The following is a 12,363-nucleotide window of genomic DNA, read 5'->3' as shown; positions in this document are numbered from 1 at the left end:
GGGAAAGAATTTCAGGCATGAGGAGGCAGTCAGTGAAAATGCCTGCAGTTGGAAACGGAGTATTGTATGCAAGGAAAGGTAATATCACTGGATTGCGGAGTATGTGGAAGGGGTGAAGTATAAGAAGAATGAAAAGGTAGGGAGAGATTTATGAAGGCTATGAAGAATTTTAAAAACTGAGCAGAGGATTTTATGTTTGATCCTGGAAGTAATAGGGTAGGACATGGACGTATCCATGCTTAGGGAAAATCATCAATTGGCAGTATAGTATTGTGTAGGATGAACTAGAGAGATGAGAGGCCAAATAATTAGGAGACTGCAGTAATGTTGTCTGAAGATGATGAAGGCCTGAACTACTGTGGTAATTATGTGAGTGGATAGAGGGGTTGAATGTGAGACAGGTTTTGAAGGTAGAAACAGTAAAATTTGGCAGCTGATTGGATATGTGGGATGAGAGAGAATAAACAGGCCAGGATAATGCCAAGATTATGAACCTGAGGCACTGAAAGGAGGGTAGTGCGTTTGACACATATAAGGAAGTCTGAAAGAGGGGACGGTATGAAGGAAAAGATAGTGAGTTCAGTTTTAGATGTATCTCATTTAGGGTGTCTCTAGTTTGATATGTATAATACTTAATTGGTGACTTGAGAATGAAGCTTGGGGAAGATCTTGGAGCTGGCTCTGTCTATTTCTATCTCTCTGTCTAATCTATGCATTATCTTCATAAAGCTGATAACTAAACCCATGGAATTGATGAGTTTATGAAGAGAGAGTAGAGGGGAATAGAAGAAGACCCAGAACAGAATCTTTGGCAGTTCCCAGAGCTCGGGAGTGTGAGAAGAGTGATGAGCCAGCAAGACACCAAGAAGAAGCCAGACAGGCAGAAGGTGAATCGGGAGAGAGTGGTGTCAAGAAAACCCATAGAGAAAAGAGTATGCAAAAGAACAGGGTGATCAACAGTGTCAAATGATGCAGATCAAGAAGGAAGAGGACTGAAAACAGACCATTAGATTTGGTAATATGTTCATTGGTGATAGTAGAGAGAGCAATTTTAGTTGAAAGATGAGGTTGAAAGCCAGATTGCAATAGAGACTGAGTGGAGAGTAAGTGAAGTCAGCAAATACAGACTACGTAAGTTGATTTGAGAAAGGGAGATACAGAATGATAGTTTGAGGGAATAGTAGAGTCTTTTTTTTTTCTTTTTAGCTCAGGTAATTGGGGTTAAGTGACTTGCCCAGGGTTACACAGCTAGTAAGTGTAAGTATCAAGTGCCTTAGGCCGGATTTCAACTCAGGTCCTCCTGACTCCAAGGCTGAAATTTTATCTACTTCACCACCTAGCTGCCCCCAGTAGTAGAGTCTAATGAAGGTTTTTTGAGCACAAGAGAGATTAAGGCATGTTTAAAAGCAGTAGGGAAAGGAATCAGTTGATGATTGATAAGAAGGGGGATGATTGAGGATGCAGTCCACTGGAGAGGATGGGAGGGGTGGGTTCTAGTACATGTGTAGAGGGATTGACCTTGGCAAGGAGAAGGGCTATCTCTCTTTGACAGACTAGTGGAAAGGAGAATAAAGTGGGACATATCACAGAGTTTCAAAATGAAGAATATAGGAGAAGAGGAAGCTTGTTGACTGGCCTTCATTGTTTTCAATAAAGTTAGGGCCAAGTTCCTCAACTGAGAGGAAGAAGGAGGAGTCATGGGGGGCTTGAGGAAGGAATAGAAGATTTGGAATAGCTTTTATAAAGTGTGAGATAGGGAATCAGGAATAAAAATGCTGCCTTGCTGCTGTGAAGACCCGTTTGAAGTAGTATAGCACAAATTTATAAGGTACCAATTAGCACTGTTTGTCTGTCTCTCTAAAAAATGTGTATATGTTCTTTATTTACAACTTATATGAATTTTCCTTTGTATTTAAAATTGCTGTTTCTGATCTATCATAAATAGGACATAACAGGCGTCACTTCCTGTTTCTGTTTAAGAATGGCTTTTACATTTTTACATACAATAAAAATTGACTTTAAAATGTAAAAAGCATTCTTAGCTCATGGCTATAAGACGCCTGGAATATAGCATTGAGTTTTTTCTAGTACTGATGATAAACATGCATATTTTCTTGCCTGAATCCCCTTTGTGACTAGGGGTATACCTTTTAAAGATGGTTAGTTAGGGCCACCTTAATCTTGTGTAGCTATTTAGGAGAACAAAAGTAGAATGTCTCAGAAGGAACCAAAACCATTAGTCTCAGTGTTTGATCAAGTGATTCACACAGCCACAGATATGCTTAACTGCATTGTTTCATTACTAATACATATTAAAATAGAAATAAAGATAGATCAAGTGAAATGAGCATGTTTTTGATTAAGCATTTACTTATAACATATGTTAGAATGTTTTAAAATTATGTTATTAAGATTATTGTAAAACATCAAAACATTAAAATCTTTGTATAAAAGAAATATATTTTAACTTTACTGTTGAATAATCTCAGTATAAGAAATTAAATTTGCCCATTTGCAAAATGAAAAGGCTAGCCAGACCTTTAATATTCCTTTTATCTGTAATTTTCCACGATTCCTTGAATATTAGGGTTTTAGCATAGATATCCTCCAATAGTGCTTTCATGCTTTTTAATATTCTGTGCTGTATAGCATATGGAGGACAGTGATGGATGGGCTTATAGATACTAAGTCAGAAGGAACTCTATAACTCCAGTTCTAAACCTTCATGTTATGGAGAAGGAGATTGAGATCTGGGGAGGGAGGGCAAATGACTTTTCTAAGGTCACACAGATTCAAACCCATGTTCTCAGACTCTAGATTGAATGTTCTTTCTGCTATACCACAGTGCTTCTTAATTTCTATTTTGAGTTCATCCAACGTTCATACTTCTTATTGTATTTAATACCAGTTTTCCTTGTTTGAGATCTTATTTTCAGATGGCTGTATTGTTTTCTTTTAAAAGTAAAAAATTTAAAAAAAATGTTAACCATTACCATTCTAAGACTCTGTATCCTCCCCTACCAAATGATGACAGTGTACTTAGAGGTTTTCTGCTTCATTGTGATTTAATTTTTTTAAAATTTTCATACGGAATATATTCTTGTGGAGTTTCTAAGTGATAGCTGCTCTTGTACAAAGAGACTTAAGATAACCCTCCAAAGCAGTTTTTCCTCACACTCAGGCACTCTTAAATTAATTGTAATTGTAATAATGTATCTAGAATCTAGAAGATTTGTTTATGGAGATTTATTTTGATACTATGCTTTTTGTGATTTCTTCTCCAGGAGACAAGGATGGCAGCAAGGTGACAACAGTGGTGGCGACTCCTGGACAAGGTCCAGACAGGCCACAGGAAGTCAGTTATACAGACACTAAGGTGATCGGGAATGGGTCATTTGGTGTAGTGTATCAAGCCAAACTTTGTGATTCAGGAGAACTAGTTGCCATCAAAAAAGTACTGCAGGACAAGAGATTTAAGGTGAGACTTCTGTAACTTTACATGTTTTTGTGATTATTTTAATGTCATTTTTCAAATCATATTTTCTTTCATTTCCTTCTGTTGGGCAAATTTTTTAGTAACTCATGTGTAAAGATTTTAACTTGTTCAGCAAATATAGTTTGAAGAGTATAGTTTGGGAGTAGTAGTGTTAGAGTTGGGATGATGATTTATTCAAATGAAAGGTAAGTTTTATTTTTCCTTAGACTTCTCTTTTTTTCCCTATTTTGTTTTAAGAAAATATCTTCTGTTTTATATATGGCCTTATAGGTAGTAGTCTCAATGGAGAGGGGAAAGTATGTGTTTCTAAAAATGATGTTTTTGCGTTGAAAGAAATGGAGTTACTAAACCTTGAAGAAACAATTTTTCTAGAGAAGATAGTTTCTAGAGAAGATAGAAGATCTATCTTCTTGTTAACACAATATCTTCCAGAATTTATTTGTTGAATTTGTTAAAGTTAAACCATGCATAAATGCATTAATGTACTATTGCAACTGACATTCAAAAATAATTGGATCTGCCCTCATTCAATTCAGAATAAGAAATTTCTTTTATTTCTAAATTATTTACCTGTGCCACCAACTTCTTTAAATTGGATCCACATTTCTTGGGTTAAAGTATAAGAACAAGCTAAGAGTATTTCTGTGTTGGTCACTGTTGATTGTTCTCTCCTTTTAGAAAAAATTTGTTCTCTTTGCTACAGTGATGCCACACTATCATAATTTTTCAGCTTTTCTGGCCACTTGTTCTGTTTCTCTTTGACTGACTCTTCTTCCCAATCTCTAATATAGGCAATGTTCAGGGTTCATTCCTTAGTGGAATCAGAAAGAGGGATGTTCAGAGCTCCATTGATTCCTACTCGGTGAATGAGTCATTTCAAAATGAAATAGCTTCACTCCCTTAGAGTAACATGATTATAATTCTTAAAAGAATTCATTCCTTGTCCTTAAGGGTTTTGCAGACCTTTTGAGGTATTCATAGAAGAGTCAATTTAAGGTTAAATTGTGTGAGAAAAACTGTGGGTTGTTGAAACCTCTGATTTGAGAAACAGTGACTTGAAGACATTGAGTTCAGATAGTTAATGAAAAGCCAAACCCAGTGGATAAATTTGGGGAGGCTCTCTGCAGACCCGTGGTTTTGGGGTGAGAAACCTGTGGCCTTTGAGGCCTCGAGGTCCTGAAGTACGGCCCTTGGACTGAATCCAAACTTGACAGAACAAATCCCCTTAATAAAAGGATTTGTTCTATAGAACTTGGACTGAGTCAAAAGGCCGCACCCAAGGTTCTAGAAGGCCACATGTGGCCTTGAGGCCACAGGTTCCCCACCCCTGGTTTAGGCAAAAATTATCTAATGAGCTTTCTTTATGCTAGTAAGATGGGACGTTATATAGCCATCTGTATTTATAGCATGATAGGCATTCAACTTCTTGCTTTGTGTCCCAGGGAAAAAAACTGAGGAGTAACTAACTTGTATCTATTTCTTGAACAGTCAAAGAAGTTTCACATTAAGAGGGACTTCAGTGCCCGTCTGCTCTAAGCTGAACCTGAAAAATAATCTCTTCTGTGATACATCTAGCCTTTGCTTGAAGATCTCTAGTGAGGGCAACCTACTTCCTAGCTCCTGAAACACTCCTTTCTACTGTTGAGAAAAACTCTCTTTAAAAGTTTTTCATCATCATCAAATCCAAATTTGCATCTTGGCAGCTACATTCCTTCTGAGATCAAAAGAACTAGTCTAAATCTAGTTTACCTTCTACAGGCATCTTCTCAAGTACTTCAGAATGGGTGTTGTGCTGCTGTTGTCTCTTCCCTCTCACTTCTCCAAGCCAAGCATCCTCAGTTTCTTCAGCCAATTCTCACATGACTTGAGGTTCTTTATCATCCTGCTGGCTTTCCCCTGGATGCCCTCAAGATTATTAATTTTCTTCCTAAAATATTGTACTCAGAACTTAACACATTTCTCCAGATTTATTCTAACCAGGGCAGACAAAAGTCTAATATGCTGCTGCAGTCCCAGATGCTCACAAAATGCTAGATATCATCAGGCAGCATATTTGAAATAAAAAAATAAAACTAGGACCTGTCTTTGTAGAAGCCTGTGTTCCTCTTGAGCAAATAGTTTGTGACATCTCAGTAGGACATAATCGAGACAGGGACATACAGATGAGACACATCATGTGTTTCTAGCTCTGAGTATTCCAATTCATGGTAAATCAAAGCAGTGAGATAGCAGTACTAGATTATACATCCAGAATAGCTTCTGTATATCAAGAGATAAGGAAACGGAAGGCTAGATGTAAAGAACTTGGGTGCATGCAGAGGCTGACCAGGTGAGTGACCATTTCTTGCTTCCTATTTCCTTAGCTTTCCTTGGCACTCAAACCTTGCCTGAATCATAGTACTTTTCTTTGTATCTGGGACATTTGCAAGTACTGTTTACTTGTACTTTGCATACTTACAGTAAAACCCTTCTTTATGAAGTTTTTATTTTCTTTGTTTTAATTGGATCGACAGTTTTCACTGTCCTGGTAAGACCTGATGCAATTCCTGAACTCTGATTTGGCACCACTTTCTTAAGTATTTAAATTCACCTTTCAGCTACTTCACCCTGGCACCAAATGGCATCTATTATGTACAGGATATATAGAAGAGGCAGCAGAGTGTTGTGGATAGACAGTGACCTTAAACCAGGAAGACCTGGATTCAAGTCTGGCCTTTTAGAGATAATGGCTGTGTGACCCTTGACAAGTCATTTAACTTCTCAGTATTCTGGGCAACTTCTTAAGATTATAAATTAGAGAGAAAATGCCAACTTGTGTTGAAAGAGGCAGTTTCTTTACCTGGGAGTTCCTTGTACCAATGAATTTTTTAGGTCCATTCCTTATCCCTATCTCCTATGTACAAAGTACTGTGGATAAAAAGACAAAAAAGCTTATCTACTGGGGAAGACAATGCAGACCATGGTATAATGAAGAAAAATGCTGGATTTGGAATATCCTTGATCTAGAGAGTATTACTGTTATGGATTGAAAAATCAAGGACTAAATCTGATGTATCAGTGATTAAAAATAGTGAGTCTTCACATATAGACATGTAGAGGTAGCACAGTGTAGTCAAATGAACACTAGGCCTGGGCCCTGCTGCTTTGTGCTCTTGGACAAGTCACCTAACCTTACTCAAGGTCATTTTCCTCATTTGTGAAAAGAAAATGAGAGTAGATGATCCTAAAGCCCTTTCCAGCTCAGAATCCTATGATCCTGTGAGCCTGCTTATAGATATATGTTTCATAATAGTAATTGTGTATAATAAGAGAAGGAGGAGCAGAAAGCAGCCAAAGATAACTCCAAATTTGACATCGCCTGGGGAACTGGAGAAATGTTGCCATTGACAGAAGTGGACGGGATAATAGAGCTTCCCTGTTTTTTTGTGGGGAAGAGCCTGACTTATTCTAAGATAATGTTTTTTATCTGAATTCAGTTTTAGTCATGTTGAATTTATTGTGCTGTCAGCACAGGTTAAGTAAACATCCCTTCTCAGGCACTTGGAAAATACAGTAGTGGGGGGCAACTAAGTGATGTAGTGGATAGAGCACTGGCCCTGGAGTCAGGAAGACCTGAGTTCAAATCTGGCCTCAGACACTTGACATTTACTGGTTATATGACCCTGGGCAAGTCACTTAACCCCAATTTCATCACCTCCCCCTCCCCCCCCCAAAAAAAACTACTGGAAAGGTGCTGAGAATTTCAGAATTATATGGATTCAGGAGTCAACAGTGTAAATATGATAGTTGAAGCTTCGATGTGGGTACCTGAAAGGGAGCAAAGTAAATAAAGAGAAGAGTTCAAAGTCTAAGACAGAGCTTTGGGGAACACCAGCTGTCATGGGCCATAATAAGCATAAGAAGTCACCAAAAAAGAAAGAGGACTAATCAGAGAGAGAAGAAAATCAGGAAGACCCTTAAGCTAGAAATAACATAGAATATGTCTAAGATTTTGTCTGTTTAGGAATTTCTTAAATAGCAAGTGTCACTAATAACCTAACACCTATATTTTGCTTGTAGATTGAGTTCTCTTTTGTGAATAGTTTCTTTGCAGAAAAGTACTTATTCAGAATTTATTTGGTGGGACAGACTTTAGAAATGCCTACAATGATATACTGAGTTGTCTTTATGGAGTTGGGCTGTTTTAAAGGGATGCTAGTGATAGTAATTGTGGGTAGTTGTTTCCTGGCAATGGGGCCAAGGAAAAGCTTCACCATTTTCAAAGAACTAGTTAACCTACAATAAATACAAATTCAATTTTAAGTCCCAGTAAATTTGTAACTTAGTAAGTTGGCTTTATTTTCGTTTGTATGACGTGACTCTCCTTTTATTTCATATGATTCATCACAGCCTTCCTGGCCCAGCCCTTCAACTTGATTTCACCTTTTAGAGGGGATGTACTGCGATGGTGCTGGGAGCTTAATTTTTTTTTTTTTTTTGCACCTTATTTGTGAGGGAGAGATGATGACATAGCTTGCAAGTTGCAGATTACTGGGAATGCTTCCTCTCAACTATATGTTGAACTTTAGCTACTTTCATCTGTACCTCACTTGTAATTTCTCTGTATCAATTTTATTTCTTACACAACTTAGTAGAAAAGGTTCTTAGTACGGAATTGCTAATATGGCTCTATTAAAAGCGCTCATGCTAAAAAACTTATGCTACCACTGAGCCTGAGTGAAAAATTCCATTTTTGCAATGTAATGTCTGAAGATTTCAAGAGGTGAGCTTATTCGTTGTGGAAGAGACTTTAATATTTAATTGAATCCATATTCAACATGAATGGAACTTTTCTTCACTAACCAACCTTCTGCCTCTGTTATGATTAACCTATGAAGTATTACATGTTTACTAAATGCCAGGCACTGTGCTACTTAGTGGGGTTATAAGTACAAAGAATGAAACAATCCTTCCTTGTAAGGAACTTATTTTCTAGTGGAAGAAATGACAAATATACATGTTCAGTATATATTGAATAAATACAAATAAATACAAAATAGTTAAATACAAAGTAGTTAGGGAGAAGGTACTAGGGGGAATCACAAAGGTGTCAAGTGAAAAAGTAGTCCTTGAGCTGACTCCTGAAGATGATGAGGTAAGGAAGGGAGTGCATTGCAAGAGTGAGGGAAGAACAGCAATGTCTGAGACCCAGAGATAGTGTTGTGAGTAGAAACAGAAAAGAAGACCAGTTTGGCTGAAACATGGCTTTGGGGAGAGGGAATAATGTCCTTTGAGGCTGGAAAGATCAGGTGGGGCCAAATTGTGAAGCATTTTAAAAGCTGACCAGAGAATTTTGTCCTTTAGGCAACAGAGAGACATGAGTTGATTCTTTCAAGTTGCCTAGTCTCAAAACTCTAGAGTCATTTTTATCTTTTCCCTCTCCCACACCCTTAGCATGTTAAGTCCAGTTAATTCATTTTTAACACATCTCTTACACCTGTCTCCTTGTTCCAGCTCCCACACTTTTGAATTAGTTTTGCTTCTTTTAAGTAGAGGTTCTTAACCTGGTGATCACAAACCCTCAAGGTGTCTGAATAATTTTTAGGAAATCTATGAACTTGAAAAAATTACATTGCTCTTTTCACTGACCTTTGGTTTCCTTTGTAACCCATTATATTTTATTTTGTATGTTTAAAAATGTTATTTTGAGAAGGGGGTCCATAAGTTTCACCTGACTGCCGAAAGAATGCGTGACGCATGCAAAAAAGGTTAAGAACTCCATAATCTAATTGAGTTCTGCTCTAATACTTCCGTCACACTAATGTCCATTTAAACTGACTAAAGTACTTCTGTAATGAGGTCAGTCTCACATTAAAAAATCTTCACTTGTTTTTCATTGTCATTGGATTAAGGTTACTTTTTAAATCCTGGCATTCAAGGCCTTTCAGAAGGTGGTTTCTAATGACTTTCCCAGGTATATCTCATACTATCTCTTTTATATGCTCTACAGTATGACCAAACTGAACTATTCATCATCAAATGTTCTTGTCTTGCCTTCACCTCTCTTACATCATTTCTCAGCACTTGAATGTATCTTGAATGTCCCTCTCCCCAAATGTGCCAGTTGAAATTCCTCACATCAAGTAGCTCAGATGCTACTTTTTCCTATGAAACTATCGATGATTCTTCCATCTGGAATATTTCTCAAAGCATTTTGTTTGTACTTCTCTTTTGTACTTACTCTCATTTTGCTTTGCATTGTTTGTCTTCTTTCCCAGTCTCCCTTGTTAAATTAAAAGCTCCTTGATAGCAGGAGGTATCTGTTTCACAGTGTCATAAGTAGAAGTTTAAGAAATAATTATTGATTTGAAATGTTTCATAAGTCCAGTGGGATAGAGAGTGACCTAGTGCAGGGTTCGTTAATACACCTTCTTTAAGGTCTTAGATAGTAGTCACATGAATTATGCACGTAGGACCCTTTTCATTCTGGTTGCAAGTTGGGGAGTGTACTTTTGGAAGATCATGTGATGTTTGCTATGATTTCCGAAGGTTAGATTTGCCAATTGACAGCTTGGGTCTATTTTTCTCTCTTTTGTGTAGTTTGCCAGCAACTAAGGCCCTACTGCCACCTGGTGACATCCTAGTTGCCTGTAACTTTTCCCCTCACCAAAACATAGTTTTGTTTTTTTTTAACAGAACTTATCTTTCCTCCCAAACTCTCCACTTTCAAATTTCCCTATTATTGTCACCGGCCTTCTACAATTCCAGTGTCATCCTGGATTACTTACCCTTATTCACCGTATATGACCAGTCCATTGCTGAGTCTTGTCATTTCTGCCTTCACAAAATCTCTTATATATTTCCCCTTCTATCTACTCATCTAGCCACCATCTTAGTTCAGGCCTTCCTCATCTCTCTCCTGGACTATTGCAATAGCCTTCTAACTGGTCTCCCTGCCTCGTGTTTCTCCTCGCTCCAGCCCATACTCAAGACTCAGCTACCATGGTGATTTTTCTGAAATGTAGGTATGACCATGTCACATACTCCCCCTCCCAGTGAGCTCCAGTGGCTCCCTATTGTCACTATTCTTCAGGATCAAACATAAAGTCCTCTGTTTGGTATTTAAAGCTTTTTATAACCTAGCCTCTTCCCACCTTTCCAATCTTTCTACACCATTCTCCCTCCATGTACCCAATGATCCAGCAACATTGGCTTACTTATATTAAGTTCCTTGAGCATGCATGATATTCCACCTCCTGACTCCTTTTGCATAGCCTGTCCCTAATAACTTCTGCCTCTTAGTTTTCCTGATTTTCTTTAAGGCTCAGCTGATAACCCTGCAGGAGGCCTTTCCTTTTACCCCCAGCTGCTAATGCCTTCCCCTTTCAGATTATCTTCCATCTGCCTTCTTACCTACTATCCACCATTACCCTTCCACAGTCTTCAGTGAATTTTGGTAGATTTGCTCTTAGATCTTTTATGCTTTTTGTAACCATTTTGAATGAGATTTCCCTTTCTGTTATTTCTTTATAGAAATTTATTATTACTTTATAGAAATGCTTGAGATTTTTATGGACATTGATTCCCTTTTTAGACTTTTACTAACCAGTTCTTCAATAATACATCCTGGAATTTTTCTTGATATCAAAATGTTGTGCTCATTATTTGTAGATTTTTACTTTAGACTTGGGAGTCATCTCCATACGGATGATAATTGAACCCCGCGGAAGATGGTGAAAGGACAAAGAGAAGTTAAGAGAGCCCAAGATAGAGCCTTGGGAGGACACCCATAATTAGGGTGCTCTAGGAATGGTCAGATGGGAGGGAGGAAGGGAAGGGTGCAGAAGAAGGGAGAGGGAGAGGAAGAGGGGATGTGAGATCAAGAAACCAAAAGGAAAAAGTTTCCAGAAGATGTTGTGCAGTAGTGTCATAAGATTCAGAGAGGTCAAGTAGCATCAGAACTGAGAAAAGGCCATTGGATTTATCAGTTAAGAGAAAACAGTTTTAGATGATTAGTGTGATTGGATTACAAGGGGTTGAGAAATGAGCGTAGGAGGTAAGGAAATGGAGGCAATGATCCACTTTTTCTAAGAGTTTTTTTTTTTCCAGAACTTCCTAATTCTTAGCAATAAATTCTAGTAATATCATTTGCTCCCATGTGAATCTACAGAAGTGAATAGTAGTTTGACAAGTTTTGGGAGGTCCTCTATTATGTTCTGGATACATGTTCCAGGAAGATTTACAGGCTTCTGTATTAATAATTTCAGATCCACAACTAAGTACTTCCATACGCTTTGCAGGGAATCATCAGCTACCACTATTTATTTCTTCTTTCTATATGCCTTAACTCCATGATCCATAGCCTGGTTCCTTGAAGTTCAAGCAACTGGTTTTTCTTCTATTGGTACATCTTCTCTCTCCATGGGGAAAAGTCCCTATCTATTCCTTAGTTCCTTAGGTTCTACTTTTTCAACAGTGTCACATTCTTTCAACCTTTAGATACAAGTCTAGTTTAATTTTTTCTTCTTCAGGGCCTTAAAAAAAGACACAACAACCTTGAAACCAGATCCTCTTATTTCTCACTCCTACCCCTTCTACCCCCTACCTTTTTATTATTTTATTTTTTTAATAATTTATTTTGATTTATCAACAATCACTTCCATAAGCTTTTGAGTTTTAAATTTTTCTTCCTCTCCCTCCCCAAGACAGCACGCAATCTGATATAGGCTATACATATACATTCTTATTAAACATATTTTTACATTAGTCATGTTATAAGGAAGAATTAGAACCAATAGGAGAAACCACAAGAAAGAGCAAACTAAACAAAACAGAAGAAAAAAATAGCCAATAGTATGCTTCGATCTGTATTCTAACTCCATAGTTCT

General features: G+C 37.6%; 1 protein-coding gene across 1 annotated transcript in view; it reads left to right on the top strand.

Annotated features, from left to right (window-relative positions):
- The first annotated feature begins 324 nt into the window (after positions 1-324).
- Positions 325-12,363, top strand: part of GSK3B (glycogen synthase kinase 3 beta) — a 162,186-nt gene continuing 150,147 nt past the window's right edge. The window contains exons 1-3 of the mRNA XM_027866838.1: positions 325-361; positions 759-887; positions 3,285-3,478. Coding sequence (XP_027722639.1) covers positions 325-361; positions 759-887; positions 3,285-3,478 — 360 coding nt within the window. The remainder of the gene's footprint in view (positions 362-758; positions 888-3,284; positions 3,479-12,363) is intronic.

The sequence above is a fragment of the Vombatus ursinus genome, unplaced genomic scaffold (assembly GCF_900497805.2).
Source record: "Vombatus ursinus unplaced genomic scaffold, bare-nosed wombat genome assembly UNPS02001419.1, whole genome shotgun sequence".
NCBI classification, from domain to species: Eukaryota; Metazoa; Chordata; class Mammalia; order Diprotodontia; family Vombatidae; genus Vombatus; species Vombatus ursinus.
This window is presented reverse-complemented; position numbering and strand designations above follow the sequence as displayed.